The sequence below is a fragment of the Triticum urartu genome, chromosome 4A (genome assembly GCF_056163025.1).
Source record: "Triticum urartu cultivar PI428250 chromosome 4A, HENAU_Tu73, whole genome shotgun sequence".
Classification (NCBI taxonomy): Eukaryota; Viridiplantae; Streptophyta; class Magnoliopsida; order Poales; family Poaceae; genus Triticum; species Triticum urartu.
Genome location: NC_141876.1, coordinates 590,552,754 through 590,570,191, shown reverse-complemented (window position 1 = coordinate 590,570,191; position 17,438 = coordinate 590,552,754). Strand labels below are relative to the sequence as shown.

General features: G+C 45.0%; 1 protein-coding gene across 2 annotated transcripts; it reads right to left on the bottom strand.

Annotated features, from left to right (window-relative positions):
• Nucleotides 1-987: 987 nt before the first annotated feature.
• Nucleotides 988-3,684, bottom strand: LOC125553037 (B3 domain-containing protein Os06g0194400-like). 2 transcript variants are annotated; one of them, XM_048716785.2, is made up of 5 exons: nucleotides 3,418-3,679; nucleotides 3,046-3,312; nucleotides 2,720-2,941; nucleotides 1,954-2,065; nucleotides 988-1,311 (listed from the first exon to the last, which is right to left on the bottom strand). In XM_048716785.2, exons 1-4 carry the CDS (start codon nucleotides 3,562-3,564, stop codon nucleotides 1,994-1,996), a joined length of 708 nt encoding a protein of 235 aa, XP_048572742.1. In that variant the 5' UTR covers nucleotides 3,565-3,679; the 3' UTR covers nucleotides 988-1,311; nucleotides 1,954-1,993. The 2 variants fall into 2 exon arrangements, with proteins under 2 accessions (XP_048572742.1, XP_087375226.1); XM_087519100.1 differs by having other exon boundaries at nucleotides 3,046-3,684.
• Nucleotides 3,685-17,438: the final 13,754 nt, after the last annotated feature.

The window sequence follows — 17,438 nt, the reverse complement described above, 5'->3', positions numbered from 1 at the left end:
CTATCACCTATTCAGTCCCAAGTTAAGCTGAAATGATATGCTAGAAAACTTCTGAACAATGTTGCAACTTCTTAAAACAGCGGTAATGTTTATGGATCCTCTTGCATGTACGTAGATTATCAGTCATCCTAGGAACCAGAGAACTATCCAGCTGTGTAGCCTGCAAACATCAAGCCACGCCTTCCTAGCACGAACACATTGCATCAAAATATGGTCAGTGGTGTCCTCCTCTTGGTCGCACAGGAAGCATGAACAAGGATGGATGTTCCTGCAGCCCTCTTCTCAGCCGACAATCAGAGGTCCATAGACGATAGTGAAGTGCAAGCCAAGTAATTTTTTTACAGTTTATAAGAGGCGCCCAAGATTTCCAAATAGCCTTGGCACAAGCAAATTTGAATATTTGATGGCCCCCTCGTTGAGCATCTGGTAAGCAAGCAGAGGCGAATGAATAGGCAAGTAGCAGTGCTGCTCCACTTCCAGAGCGCCACATCCTTCATCCTAGGAATCGCCTGAATCCCATAACTGAATGAAGTGCACCAAGCCCTTGGTAGGGAGCTCATTTGGCACATCCAGAAATGCGAATGTGCCGCCTCCCTAACCGGACTCCTGTACTAGCATTGACCTGAGCCGTGACGATTGGAGCAATATCGTCGGCGCATGTCCTATTGATCCGGCGATCATTTCAGAAGAGGACATTGTCGCCAGAACCCAACTTCCAATGAACCAAACTGCAGAAAAAGGCCTCCACCTTCAGATCCGAGGGCATGGGCAACCCACCCTTGCCAAGGTCTAGCAGCCAGATCTATGCGCTTCAGCCAAGCCCATTGCAGTTGGAATGCCAGACTCTGCAAGTTCAAGTCGATTACTCCCAAGCCACCAAGACACTTTGCCCTGCAGAATTTCTGCCGAGCCACCGGACATTTCCCACCATGAATATCGTCAGAACCAGCCCAGAAAAGCGCCCTGCAGCCCTCATCCACACGCTCAAGAACTCAAGGTCAAGAGGATGATCACTATCCAGGGGGTCCGTGTCCAAGAACTCAAGATCAAGAGGATGATCATTTTAGTAGCCAAAAACAAACAGGAACAGCCACGAAAAAATGCACTCGAGACCATCATCAGACTACAATCATATAATTCAACCAATACAAGGTCCGCACCACGCGCTGTTACCTGCTACTCCTATCAAACCTATGTTATAATGCAGGTCTGCTACAATGGCAGGGTCTGAGATTGCAACTCTACACGCAACCAGCACAAAATCGCGGTAGCCGATTCCAACATCAGCGGAGAGCGTGCTTCTCCTACAAACTGCAACAAAAGACATATTTGACATATTAACATCTATAAGGATAGATCAGAACCGTATACAAGAGAATTTTAATTGGTATTACTACAGAACTGCTGATCAAGTGAGTCTAAGGGGACCGACCGAGGCAAGACAGGCAGAACTTTTGCATGGTCCATCGGGTCTAAGACAACCTGCTCCTACGAATCAAGAAACACTATCCCGGCAGTTTTTACTTTCTACGCGCGCATCCAATATGTCAATTGGTTAGTTTGGGCGTTTGGCCACTGATGAGAATTCTCAAAGTTCGTACATAAACTGCAGTTCCTCGTGTATTTTCACGGCTAGCATAAGTAAGCAACAAAATAAGGTTGCAGTTTCACTTGTCAAGCTCGAAATCTCAAACCAATAGGGAAATGGGAGAAACGACCAGTGTGTTTTGTCAGAGCATCTAGCTCCAGTGCAGGACACACAGTCATGTTTGGCCATAACTCATAAGCAAGTGGGCTTGTGTTTTTTTTATTCGCGAACTGAGCTTGGCCAATTATGAAATCAATGCCTCAGCAAAAGATAAAGAAATATTTAATTCAAGTACACTTCAACCTAGGCAAACGATGGAAAGAAATTTAACCTATAGGAAACAATTAATGGTAAGAACAAAGTACCTGCTCCGATCAAACATTGTATTGGAAGCACACATCTTTATTACTCTTCATCATCAGAGTCATCGGAAGTTTGGTCGCTTTCATAGTCTGGGTTTGCTCTAAAAATGTAGACCTGCATCATTTACATAACTAATGAGGTTGCACGATATGCACTTGGCAGTGAGATAAAACAGCCTCCTGACGATTAGGCATTAAAAGAATCCCTTCCACTATCTAAAAAGATATGACTCTGGACAATTGAAGGCCTATGAATGAAATAAAATTCCTAGAGGCCCTTTCAGATCTGGTTGGAATGAAGGTATATACTGTAGGGATGCTGAGCAATAACATTGTTGCCTGCAAACTCTGTGTAGAATTAATTGGCAGTCCAAACAAGCCTAATTTCTCGTATATGAATAAGTAGACACAGCTCGCTAGTTTCAAACTTTCAATTATGGATATGGCATATAACCCACTTTATAATTTAAGCTAAGACATACCAAGGACTCCAGTATGTAGTCTAGTTATTCAGTAGACATACCAGGTTTTTCTCATGTATATAAACTTGAAACCAATGTTTCAACAGACAAACGCATTATTGAGTATGACACCACCAAGCAACTTTCAGGAATGTTTTAGAATCATAAGGCCACATTTGGAACACAGCGGTTCCGCAAAATTTTTGCTAGAAAACAAGTTATAAACGCACTCGTACTGAATGTGGAGTTCCTTAAAGTAAAAAGTCGGGCGTTTTTATCCGTGGAATGGAGGAGATGCTGAATCTCACCTTGAACTTTACCCTCTCCGTCATGTGGAAAACCAAGCAATCGCCATCGGCAAGGTCATGGTCGGCAGCAAACCGTCTCCACCCCTTGTCGAGGTAGTAGTGACAGTGTTTGCCCTTTCTGTGGGCATTGTACATCATGTGGAACTCGTCATCCGCCTCGTCCACCAAGACGGCTGCCTCATCGTGCGCCGGGAGATACTCGATGAAGTGCTTGGGGATTTGCTGTCATGATGCATATAACCCACCAAATCAACATCCAATCCGATCCAAGAACCACATTGCCTCACATCACATCCAGTGCAAGTTTCCTTGCTACAGTACTTTACCATCAGGATTGATCTGGTGGCGCATTCGTGGGACATGGGCCTGACGAAGGCGGGGCAGCGGATGCGGTGGATCCGGCGCTTGAGCTCCTCGGCCTTGGCGACGGCGCCGGCCCTCTCCTCGGCGGTCGGCGTTTTCGAAGCGGCATACGCCTCGTACACTCCACGGTAGTCGCGCTGAAGTGCGCCCTCGAGGTAGTTGGGCTGCTCCGGGAGGCCGGCGACGCGGCCGGACCGCCGGAGATCGCCGGGCTCCGGGGCCTTGCGCTTCTGCGACACCGGACGAGCGGACCAGTGATATATACGGGCACGGGCGAAAAGGAAACGGAAGACCGACCGGAGGCAAGGAAGAAGAAGGGAGAGGATCTGACGGACCGGCCTGGGCTTGGGGTTGGGCTTGGGCCTGGCGGCGGCCTCGCGGACGGCGGCGGAGAGGTGGTGCAGGCGGAGCTCCTCCAGCTTCCGGCGGTTCTCCTCAATCTGCCTCCGGCGCTGCTCCTCGTACGAGTTCGATTCCGCCATTTCCCCTTCTCGATTCTTCTTCTTCTTCTTCTTGGGTGTTTTCCAGCCGCCGTATTGTCTGCTCTTGCTCTGTTTGGGAGGAGAAGTGGACTGAGGAGGGAGAGAATGGGGAAAAGTGACGTGGCCCTAGACTCGTCTCTTCTTGACTTCTTGTTGACCGTGCGACCACACCTTTGCTTTTTACCCCTCCAAATTACTACTCTCTCCTATAGCTGGCCAAACGGGCCGGCCCGGCCCGGCATGGCACGGCCCATCTTAATCGTGCCTGGCCCGGCTTGGCCCGCCATGGCACGATTATTAGTCGGGCCGTGCCGTGCCGGCCCGCGTTCTGCCCCCTCCGGCCCAAGCACGGCCCAGGAGCCAAACGGGCCGGCTCGATGGCACACCAGGCACGCTGGCCCACTAGCCTGATGACCTGCTAGGTAGTTTCTTGGACTGATTTTGGCCCGCTGGGCTGTTTTTTATGTGTTATATATATATATATATATATATATAAATCTGGATAAAAAAAAGATAAATGGACCGTGTCGTGCCGGCCCGCGTGCCCAGCCTTCAGGCCCAGGCATGGCCCAAGGCAGGCCGCGTGCCTGGCACAGCCCGATTAGAGCGTGTCGGGCCTGGCCCATCACGCGCTTGCGGGTCGGCATGCCAGGCCCGGCCCATTTGGTCAGCTATACTCTCTCCATCCTAAAATACAAGGCATCGATTGACTTTTCTGATCTTCGTCACACAATTTTGACTATGACTTTATGTATTATATATCTACAAAATTAGTATATAAACATATGAAATAAAATTGTTTTAAAAGACAAATACGATAATGCCATTTATACATGTTTAGTCTACGACGATACTTGGTTCACGACCGTTGGATGATACTTTATCCTGTGGATGTGTTCCACTTCTTCATACACATGCGCGGTTGGATCGACTGGATCGTGCAACAATCGGTTGCACAGTGACATGTGTGTAGCGGCGCTCCATAAAAAATGATGGAGTACCCACCTTCTCAATGAAGCCTTCTTTTAGCGGGTTGCGCACATCCAATCTGCGCACTGGATGTGTTTTTTAAGACGTCCATGGTAGCTGGACTGTGGGCACGCACGGGCCACATTTCTGCAATGTTTTGCCCAACCATGCATATGTGTGTCGGGCGGCTTGATGTGTTTGTTGGGGAACGTAGTAATTTCAAAAAAATTCCTACGCACACGCAAGATCATGGTGATGCATAGCAACGAGAGGGGAGAGTGTGATCTACGTACCCTTGTAGATCGACAACGGAAGCGTTTGGTTGATGTAGTCGTACGTCTCCACGGCCCGACTGATCAAGCACCGAAACTACGGCACCTCCGAGTTCTAGCACACGTTCAGCTTGATGACAATCCCCGGACTCCGATCCAACAAAGTGTCGGGGAAGAGTTCCGTCAACACGACGGCGTGGTGACTATCTTGATCTACTACTGTCGCAGGGCTTCGCCTAAGCACCGCTACAATATTATCAAGGACTATGGTGGCAGGGGGCACCGCACACGGCTAAGAATATGATCACGTGGATCAACTTGTGTTCCTCTGGGGTGCCCCTGCCTCCGTATATAAAGGCTCAAGGGGGGGTGCGGCCGGCCTAGGAGAGGCGCGCCAGGAGGAGTCCTACTCCCTCCGGGAGTAGGACCCCCCCCAATCCTAGTTGGAATAGGATTCGCGAGGTGGAAAAGAGAGAGAGAGAAGGAGGGGGGCGCCGGCCCCCTCTCTCCTTGTCCTATTCAGACTAGGGGGGAGGGGCGCGCGGCCCAGCCCTGGCTGCCTCTCCTCTTCTTCCACTAAGGCCCACTAAGGCCCATATAGCTCCCGGGGGGTTCCGGTAACCTCCCGGTACTCCGGTAAAATCCCGATTTCACCCAGAACACTTCCGATATCCAAACATAGGCTTCCAATATATCAATCTTTATGTCTCGACCATTTCGAGACTCCTCGTCAAGTCCGTGATCACATCCGGGACTCCAAACAACCTTCGGTACATCAAAACGTATAAACTCATAATATAACTATCATCGAAACCTTAAGCGTGCGGACCCTACGGGTTTGAGAACAATGTAGACATGACCGAGACATGTCTCCGGTCAATAACCAATAGCGGGACCTGGATGCCCATATTGGCTCCTACATATTCTACGAAGATCTTTATCGGTCAGACCGCATAACAACATACGTTGTTCCCTTTGTCATCGGTATGTTACTTGCCCGAGATTCGATCGTCGGTATCCAATACCTAGTTCAATCTCGTTACCGACAAGTCTCTTTACTCGTTCCGTAATACATCATCCCGCAACTAACTCATTAGTTGCAATGCTTGCAAGGCTTAAGTGATGTGCATTACCGAGAGGGCCCAGAGATACCTCTCCGACATTCGGAGTGACAAATCCTAATCTCGAAATACGCCAACCCAACATGTACCTTTGGAGACACCTGTAGAGCTCCTTTATAATCACCCAGTTATGTTGTGACGTTTGGTAGCACACAAAGTGTTCCTCCGGCACACGGGAGTTACATAATCTCATAGTCATAGGAACATGTATAAGTCATGAAGAAAGCAATAGCAACATACTAAACGATCGGGTGCTAAGCTAATGGAATGGGTCATGTCAATCAGATCATTCAACCAATGATGTGATCCCGTTAATCAAATAACAACTCTTTGTCCATGGTTAGGAAACATAACCATCTTTGATTAACGAGCTAGTCAAGTAGAGGCATACTAGTGACACTCTGTTTGTCTATGTATTCACACATGTATTATGTTTCCGGTTAATACAATTCTAGCATGAATAATGAACTTTTATCATGATATAAGGAAATAAATAATAACTTTATTATTGCCTCTAGGGCATATTTCCTTCAGTGTTGGCCTCACGCGTTCGAAAGGCACCTGTCAGGACTCTCTGCCCATCCGGGCATGAGGAGCTAGCAGGGCGTTCATAACCCACAAGTTTATAGAAACTATCATAATCTTTTCGATAAGGGACAACTCTTTTGGCCGATTCTCACATAATCTTGAGAATCAGACCTTTCCATATATTTTTCAGAATCTTGAACTAGCTAGGTTTGTCAAAAAAAAGGTGGGCACAAGATTCTAGGAGAATCCGGGGAGGTCCAAGTCTCAAGATTCTAAGAGAACGGGCCAAAAAAATTGGGCCTAAAGTAAGAGTGTCGAACTCAATAAGAAGTAAAAAGAATTGGTTGATGAAAACTAATAAAAATCACTTTAAAAATTGCAAAAGATTATTGATGGTTTGTTTGATCACAAGACAAATTGCAAAAACATTAATAGTAACAAAAATATAATGGTGCAACAACTGTTAAATCATTAATTATGCTAAGGACAAGCCCGTGGTTATACTTATAGGGATCAAATCACTCTTGTGAACAGATGGGAGTTTTACCAAATTACTTTCAGCAAGTTGCATTGACTTACCGTTCATTGCTTTGATAGTTTACGGTGGAACCTATTATAATATGATGTTCTTACTTGAACAAACAACATACTTACGATTATCTCTCTATACAAAGATTCAAAAAATAAGAGAATAATTAAGATAACATTTAACCATAACAATAAACTTTGGGATTCCAATAGCCCCTCGTGCAACAGTTCATAAACTTAGGGTTCGTAATCTCTGTCACTCCAACAATCCACCATGAACAAAATAATCATACAATGCTCTCCTCTAGGCTCATGAAGGTAAAGTGATATGGAGTCGACATTCGCACATCACCACCAGTGAAATACATTACAACGTAATATCAAAACATGGAACTAGATTCATTTTCACAATATTAATAGCGATGAGGTTTATCCCATGTCCTTAAGAACATAACGAGCTACTCACAACACATCATATAGATCATGATCAGCGGAGAACAATCTGAACATATGAATCTTTCACAAATAAAACTTCTAAGCATCAACTACAAGGAGTAATCAACACCGGAAACTATACTCAACAAAGAATGTGAGGTAATAGTTCATTGATCGGAAAGCTAGGGTTGAGGGAGTTGATGGAGATGACGGTGCTCATGAAGATGTTGATGGAGATGATGATCGGTGTGTTGGTGATGACGATGTCTTAGAATTCCGCTCCCAGAGGGATGGATCTCCGACGGAATCGATTTGCTAGAGGGCAAAAGTCTTCCGCCTCGGTTCCACCTTGATATGGCAGCAGAAAAATCCCATAAAACCCCTAGTGTTTTTAGGTCGGGAGAAAAATATAGACCAAAGGGTTGTTGGGGAACGTAGTAATTTCAAAAAATTTCCTACGCACACGCAAGATCATGGTGATGCATAGCAACGAGAGGGGAGAGTGTGATCTACGTACCCTTATAGATCGACAACGGAAGCGTTTGGTTGATGTAGTCGTACGTCTCCACGGCCCGACCGATCAAGCACCGAAACTACGGCACCTCCGAGTTCTAGCACACGTTCAGCTCGATGACGATCCTCGGACTCCGATCCAGCAAAGTGTCGGGGAAGAGTTCCGTCAGCACGACGGCGTGGTGACGATCTTGATGTACTACTGTCGCAGGGCTTCGCCTAAGCACCGCTACAATTATCGAGGACTATGGTGGAAGGGGGCGCCGCACACGGCTAAGAATATGATCACGTGGATCAACTTGTGTGTCTCTGGGGTGCCCCTGCCTCCGTATATAAAGGCTCAAAGGGGGGTGCGGCCGGCCAGGAGAGGCGCGCCAGGAGGAGTCCTACTCCCTCTGGGAGTAGGACTCCCCCCCTTTCCTAGTTGGAATAGGATTCGCGGAGGGGGGAGAAGAGGAAGGGGGGCCGGCCCCCTCTCCTTGTCCTATTCGGTCCAAGGGAGGGGAGGGGCGCGCGGCCCATCTTTGGCTACCTCTCCTCTCTTCCACTAAGGCCCACTAAGGCCCATATAGCTCCCGGGGGGTTCCGATAACCTCCCGGTACTCCGGTAAAATCCCGATTTCACCCGGAACACTTCCGATATCCAAACATAGGCTTCCAATATATCAATCTTTATGTCTAGACCATTTCGAGACTCCTCGTCATGTCCGTGATCTCATCTGGGACTCCGAACAACCTTCGGTACATCAAAACGTATAAACTCATAACATAACTGTCATCGAAACCTTAAGCGTGCGGACCCTACGGGTTCGAGAACAATGTAGACATGACCGAGACACGTCTCCGGTCAATAACCAATAGCGGGACCTAGATGCCCATATTGGTTCCTACATATTCTACGAAGATCTTTTATCGGTCAGACCGCATAACAACATACGTTGTTCCCTTTGTCATCCGTATGTTACTTGCCCGAGATTCGATCGTCGGTATCCAATACCTAGTTCAATCTCGTTACCGGCAAGTCTCTTTACTCGTTTCGTAATACATCATCCCGCAACTAACTCATTAATTGCAATGCTTGCAAGGCTTAAGTGATGTGCATTACCGAGAGGGCCCTGAGATACCTCTCCGACGATCGGAGTGACAAATCCTAATCTCGAAATACGTCAACCCAACATGTACCTTTGGAGACACCTGTAGAGCACCTTTATAATCACCCAGTTACGTTGTGACGTTTGGTAGCACACAAAGTGTTCCTCCGGCACACGGGAGTTACATAATCTCATAGTCATAGGAACATGTATAAGTCATGAAGAAAGCAATAGCAACATACTAAACGATCGGGTGCTAAGCTAATGGAATGGGTCATGTCAATCAGATCATTCAACTAATGATGTGATCTCGTTAATCAAATGAAAACTCTTTGTCCATGGTTAGGAAACATAACCATCTTTGATTAACGAGCTAGTCAAGTAGAGGCATACTAGTGACACTCTGTTTGTCTATGTATTCACACATGTATTATGTTTCCGGATAATACAATTCTAGCATGAAAAATAAACTTTTATCATGATATAAGGAAATAAATAATAACTTTATTATTGCCTCTAGGGCATATTTCCTTTAGTCTCCCACTTGCACTAGAGTCAATAATCTAGATTACACAGTAATGATTCTAACACCCATGGAGCTTTGGTGCTGATCATGTTTTGCCCGTGGAAGAGGCTTAGTCAACGGGTCTGCTACATTCAGCTCCGTATGTATCTTGCAAATCTCTATGTCTCCCACCTGGACTAGATCCCGGATGGAATTGAAGCGTCTTTTGATGTGCTTGGTTCTTTTGTGAAACCTGGATTCCTTCTCCAAGGCAATTGCACCAGTATTGTCACAAAAGATTTTCATTGGACCCGATGCACTAGGTATGACACCTATATCGGATATGAACTCCTTCATCCAGACTCCATCGTTTGCTGCTTCCGAAGCAGCTATGTACTCCGCTTCACATGTAGATCCCGCCACGACGCTTTGTTTAGAACTGCACCAACTGACAGCTCCACCGTTTAATGTAAACACGTATCCGGTTTGCGATTTAGAATCATCCGGATCAGTGTCAAAGCTTGCATCAACGTAACTGTTTACGATGAGCTCTTTGTCACCTCCATATACGAGAAACATATCCTTAGTCCTTTTCAAGTACTTCAGGATGTTCTTGACCGCTATCCAGTGATCCACTCCTGGATTACTTTGATACCTCCCTGCTAAACTTATAGCAAGGCACACATCAGGTCTGGTACACAGCATTGCATACATGGTAGAGCCTATGGCTGAAGCATAGGGAACATCTTTCATTTTCTCTCTATCTTCTGCAGTGGTCGGGCATTGAGTCTGACTCAACTTCACACCTTGTAACACAAGTAAGAACCCTTTCTTTGCTTGATCCATTTTGAACTTCTTCAAAATCTTGTCAAGGTATGTGCTTTGTGAAAGTCCAATTAAGCGTCTTGATCTATCTCTATAGATCTTAATGCCTAATATGTACGCAGCTTCACCGAGGTCTTTCATTGAAAAACTCTTATTCAAGTATCCCTTTATGCTATCCAGAAATTCTATATTATTTCCAATCAGTAATATGTCATCCACATACAATATCAGAAATGCTACAGAGCTCCCACTCACTTTCTTGTAAATACAGGCTTCTCCAAAAGTCTGTATAAAACCAAATGCTTTGATCACACTATCAAAGCGTTTATTCCAACTCCGAGAGGCTTGCACCAGTCCATAAATGGATCGCTGGAGCTTGCACACTTTGTTAGCTCCCTTTGGATCGATAAAACCTTCCGGTTGCATCATATACAACTCTTCTTCCAGAAATCCATTCAGGAATGCAGTTTTGACATCCATCTGCCAAATTTCATAATCATAAAATGCGGCAATTGCTAACATGATTCGGACAGACTTAAGCATCGCTACGGGTGAGAAGGTCTCATCGTAGTCAACCCCTTGAACTTGCCGAAATCCTTTTGCGACAAGTCGAGCTTTGTAGACAGTAATATTACCGTCAGCGTCAGTCTTCTTCTTGAAGATCCATTTATTCTCAATTGCTTGCCGATCATCGGGCAAGTCAACCAAAGTCCATACTTTGTTCTCATACATGGATCCCATCTCAGATTTCATGGCTTCAAGCCATTTTGCGGAATCTGGGCTCACCATCGCTTCTTCATAGTTCGTAGGTTCATCATGATCTAGCAACATGACTTCCAGAACAGGATTACTGTACCACTCTGGCGCGGATCTCACTCTGGTTGATCTACGAGGTTCAATAGTATCTTGTCCTGAAGTTTCATGATCATTATCATTAGCTTCCTCACTAAGTGGTGTAGGTGTCGCAGAAACAGGTTTCTGTGATGTACTACTTTCCAATAAGGGAGCAGGTACAGTTACCTCGTCAAGTTCTACTTTCCTCCCACTCACATCTTTCGAGAGAAACTCCTTCTCCAGAAAGTTTCCGAACTTAGCAACAAAAGTCTTGCCTTCGGATCTGTGATAGAAGCTGTATCCAATAGTTTCCTTTGGATATCCTATGAAGACACATTTCTCCGATTTGGGTTCGAGCTTATCAGGTTGAAGCTTTTTCACATAAGCATCGCAGCCTCAAACTTTCAGAAACGACAACTTTGGTTTCTTGCCAAACCATAGTTCATAAGGCGTCGTCTCAACGGATTTTGATGGTGCCCTATTTAACGTGAATGCGGCCGTCTCTAAAGCATAACCCCAAAACGATAGCGGTAAATCAGTAAGAGACATCATAGATCGCACCATATCTAGTAAAGTACGATTACGACGTTCGGACACACCATTACGCTGTAGTGTTCCGGGTGGCGTGAGTTGCGAAACTATTCCGCATTGTTTCAAATGTACACCAAACTCGTAACTCAAATATTCTCCTCCACGATCAGATCGTAGAAACTTTATTTTCTTGTTACGATGATTTTCAACTTCACTCTGAAATTCTTTGAACTTTTCAAATGTTTCAGACTTATGTTTCATTTAGTAGATATACCCATATCTGCTTAAGTCATCTGTGAAGGTGAGAAAATAACGATATCCGCCACGAGCCTCAATATTCATCGGACCACATACATTTGTATGTATGATTTCCAACAAATCTGTTGCTCTCTCCATAGAACCGGAGAACGGTGTTTTAGTCATCTTGCCCATAAGGCACGGTTCGCAAGTACCAAGTGATTCATAATCAAGTGGTTCCAAAAGTCCATCGGTATGGAGTTTCTTCATGCGCTTTACACCGATATGACCTAAACGGCAGTGCCACAAATAAGTTGCACCATCATTATCAACTCTGCATCTTTTGGCTTCAACATTATGAATATGTGTGTCACTACTATCGAGATTCAATAAGAATATACCACTCTTCAAGGGTGCATGACCATAAAAGATATTACTCATATAAATAGAACAACCATTATTCTCTGATTTAAATGAATAAACGTCTCGCATTAAACAAGATCCATATATAATGTTCATGCTCAACGCTGGTACCAAATAACAATTATTTAGGTCTAATACTAATCCCGAAGGTAGATGTAGAGGTAGCGTGCCGACCGTGATCACATTGACTTTGGAACCGTTTTCCACGCGCATCGTCACCTTGTCCTTAGCCAATCTTCGCTTAATTCGTAGTCCCTGTTTCGAGTTGCAAGTATTAGCAACAGAACCAGTATCAAATACCCAGGTGCTACTGCGAGCATTAGTAAGGTACACATCAATAACATGTATATCACATATACCTTTGTTCACCTTGCCATCCTTCTTATCCGCCAAATACTTGGGGCAGTTCCGCTTCCAGTGACCAGTCTGCTTGCAGTAGAAGCACTCAGTTTCAGGCTTAGGTCCAGACTTGGGTTTCTTCTCTTGAGCAGCAACTTGCTTGCTGTTCTTCTTGAAGTTCCCCTTCTTCTTCCCTTTGCCCTTTTTCTTGAAACTAGTGGTCTTGTTGACCATCAACACTTGATGCTCCTTTTTGATTTCTACCTCCGCAGCTTTCAGCATTGCGAAGAGCTCGGGAATAGTCTTATTCATCCCTTGCATATTATAGTTCATCATGAAGCTCTTGTAGCTTGGTGGCAGTGATTGGAGAATTCTGTCAATGACGCAATCATCTGGAAGATTAACTCCCATCTGAATCAAGTGATTATTATACCCGGACATTTTGAGTATATGCTCACTGACAGAACTGTTCTCCTCCATCTTGCAGCTATAGAACTTATTGGAGACTTCATATCTCTCAATCCGGGCATTTGCTTGAAATATTAACTTCAACTCCTGGAACATCTCATATGCTCCATGACGTTCAAAACGTCGTTGAAGTCCCGATTCTAAGCCGTAAAGCATGGCACACTGAACTATCGAGTAGTCATCAGCTTTGCTCTGCCAGACGTTCATAACATCTGGTGTTGCTCCAGCAGCAGGCCTGGCACCCAGTGGTGCTTCCAGGACGTAATTCTTTTGTGCAGCAATGAGGATAATCCTCAAGTTACGGACCCAGTCCGTGTAATTGCTACCATCATCTTTCAACTTTGCTTTCTCAAGGAACGCATTAAAATTCAACGGAACAACAACACGGGCCATCTATCTACAATCAAACATACATAAGCAAGATACTATCAGGTACTAAGTTCACGATAAATTTAAGTTCAATTAATCAAATTACTTAAAGAACTCCCACTTAGATAGACATCCCTCTAATCCTCTAAGTGATCACGTGATCCAAATCAACTAAACCATGTCCGATCATCACGTGAGATGGAGTAGTTTCATTGGTGAACATCACTATGTTAATCATATCTACTATATGATTCACGCTCGACCTTTCGGTCTCCGTGTTCCGAGGCCATATCTGCATATGCTTGGCTCCTCAAGTATAACCTGAGTATTCCGCGTGTGCAACTGTTTTGCACCCGTTGTATTTGAACGTAGAGCCTATCACACCCGATCATCACGTGGTGTCTCAGCACGAAGAACTTTCGCAACGGTGCATACTCAGGGAGAAAACTTCTTGATAATTTTAGTGAGAGATCATCTTATAATGCTACCGTCAATCAAAGCAAGATAAGATGCATAAAAGATAAACATCACATGCAATCAATATAAGTGATATGATATGGCCATCATCATCTTGTGCCTGTGATCTCCATCTCCGAAGCACCGTCATGATCACCATCGTCACCGGCGCGACACCTTGATCCCCATCGTAGCATCGTTGTCGTCTCGCCAATCTTATGCTTCCACGACTATCGCTACCGCTTAGTGATAAAGTAAAGCATTACAGCGCGATTGCATTGCATACAATAAAGCGACAACCATATGGCTCCTGCCAGTTGCCGATAACTCGGTTACAAAACATGATCATCTCATACAATAAAATTTAGCATCATGTCTTGACCATATCACATCACAACATGCCTTGCAAAAACAAGTTAGACGTCCTCTACTTTGTTGTTGCAAGTTTTACGTGGCTGCTACGGGCTTAAGCAAGAAACAATCTTACCTACGCATCAAAACCACAACGATAGTTTGTCAAGTTGGTGCTATTTTAACCTTTGTAAGGACCGGGCGTAGCCACACTTGGTTCAACTAAAGTTGGAGAAACTGTCACCCGCAAGCCACCTATGTGCAAAGCACGTCGGGAGAACCGGTCTCGCGTAAGCGTACGCGTAATGTCGGTCCGGGCCGCTTCATCCAACAATACCGCCGAACCAAAGTATGACATGCTGGTAAGCATTATGACTTATATCGCCCACAACTCACTTGTGTTCTACTCGTGCATATAACATCAACACATAAAACCTAGGCTCGGATGCTACTGTTGGGGAACGTAGTAATTTCAAAAAATTTCCTACGCACACGCAAGATCATGGTGATGCATAGCAACGAGAGGGGAGAGTGTGATCTACGTACCCTTATAGCTCGACAACGGAAGCGTTTGGTTGATGTAGTCGTACGTCTCCACGGCCCGACTGATCAAGCACCGAAACTACGGCACCTCCGAGTTCTAGCACACGTTCAGCTCGATGACGATCCCCGGACTCCGATCCAGCAAAGTGTCGGGGAAGAGTTCCGTCAGCACGACGGCGTGGTGACGATCTTGATGTACTACTATCGCAGGGCTTCACCTAAGCACCGCTACAATATTATCGAGGACTATGGTGGAAGGGGGCGCCGCACACGGCTAAGAATATGATCACGTGGATCAACTTGTGTGTCTCTGGGGTGCCCCTGCCTCCGTATATAAAGGCTCAAAGGGGGGGGTGCGGCCGGCCAGGAGAGGCGCGCCAGGAGGAGTCCTACTCCCTCTGGGAGTAGGACTCCCCCCCTTTCCTAGTTGGAATAGGATTCGCGGAGGGGGGAGAAGAGGAAGGGGGGCCGGCCCCCTCTCCTTGTCCTATTCGGACCAAGGGAGGGGAGGGGCGCGCGGCCCATCTTTGGCTACCTCTCCTCTCTTCCACTAAGGCCCACTAAGGCCCATATAGCTCCCGGGGGGTTCCGGTAACCTCCCGATACTCCGGTAAAATCCCGATTTCACCCGGAACACTTCCGATATCCAAACATAGGCTTCCAATATATCAATCTTTATGTCTCGACCATTTCGAGACTCCTCGTCATGTCCGTGATCTCATCTGGGACTCCGAGCAACCTTCGGTACATCAAAACGTATAAACTCATAACATAACTGTCATCGAAACCTTAAGCGTGCGGACCCTACGGGTTCGAGAACAATGTAGACATGACCGAGACACGTCTCCGGTCAATAACCAATAGCGGGACCTGGATGCCCATATTGGTTCCTACATATTCTACGAAGATCTTTTATCGGTCAGACCGCATAACAACATACGTTGTTCCCTTTGTCATCGGTATGTTACTTGCCCGAGATTCGATCGTCGGTATCCAATACCTAGTTCAATCTCGTTACCGGCAAGTCTCTTTACTCGTTCCGTAATACATCATCCCGCAACTAACTCATTAATTGCAATGCTTGCAAGGCTTAAGTGATGTGCATTACCGAGAGGGCCCTGAGATACCTCTCCGACGATCGGAGTGACAAATCCTAATCTCGAAATACGTCAACCCAACATGTACCTTTGGAGACACCTGTAGAGCACCTTTATAATCACCCAGTTACGTTGTGACGTTTGGTAGCACACAAAGTGTTCCTCCGGCACACGGGAGTTACATAATCTCATAGTCATAGGAACATGTATAAGTCATGAAGAAAGCAATAGCAACATACTAAACGATCGGGTGCTAAGCTAATGGAATGGGTCATGTCAATCAGATCATTCAACTAATGATGTGATCCCGTTAATCAAATGACAACTCTTTGTCCATGGTTAGGAAACATAACCATCTCTGATTAACGAGCTAGTCAAGTAGAGGCATACTAGTGACACTCTGTTTGTCTATGTATTCACACATGTATTATGTTTCCGGTTAATACAATTCTAGCATGAATAATAAACTTTTATCATGATATAAGGAAATAAATAATAACTTTATTATTGCCTCTAGGGCATATTTCCTTCAAGGGTGTCGACAGATGGTGGACAAGGTTCTAGATTCTTTCTTTTGAAAATAATTTCATGATTTTTTCTGGTATTTTTTAGCTCCGGAAAATTGGTTTCTTCTGTGATACATTTTTGCTTTTGTTTTCCTATTTCCAGTAATTTCCTTGTAATTTTGCACTCTATGTGTTTCGTGCAAATTAAAGGAAAAAGGCATTAGAACTGAGTGAAAAATATTGATAATAAATAGTGATGCAAAATTGACATATCAGCTCCCACAAACTTAGACCCCAATTGTCCCTAGGCGAAATTTAAGCTTGGTAAATATGACCACGGGTTTATGAAGTGAGGGGTCGATAATAAGGAATATGGAAATGACAACATGATTATTTACTTTCATGATCACATACTCTAAATAGCAATCCCTTCTCACAAAACTTCTTATGAGGAGGTCATGACACCCTTTACATGCAAAAGTTAACAAGCTTCTTGATTATAACAAACAATGCCCTCAGTTATTAAACAATTGCATTCCTCCTATTCTTCCACAAGGGTTTATGTCAAAGTTGTTTGATCAACAAATATCACATGCTCAACTATATTTTAGTCTTTGCATAATTAGCTAGCACTCATGAGCAAATTTGTAGACAAATATGTTTCAACTAGACACACGGGAAGGTTTGAAGGTTAGCAAGTGGTTATAGCTTCTCAACTTATTTATTGCAAGGATAATGTCAACATTAATGAATAAACATAATTATGCACATCAATAGTTTATATGTTCATGGATCTTTCTCCACGATGCTATGTTAATGTACCAATAGTTTATAGTTTAAAGTGATCCACACATGGTGCTCCCTCTCCCGGCCTGGGTTGAAGCTGCGCAAGAGCTGCACCTTTGTTGTAGGCATGAAGGCATGAACCTATTT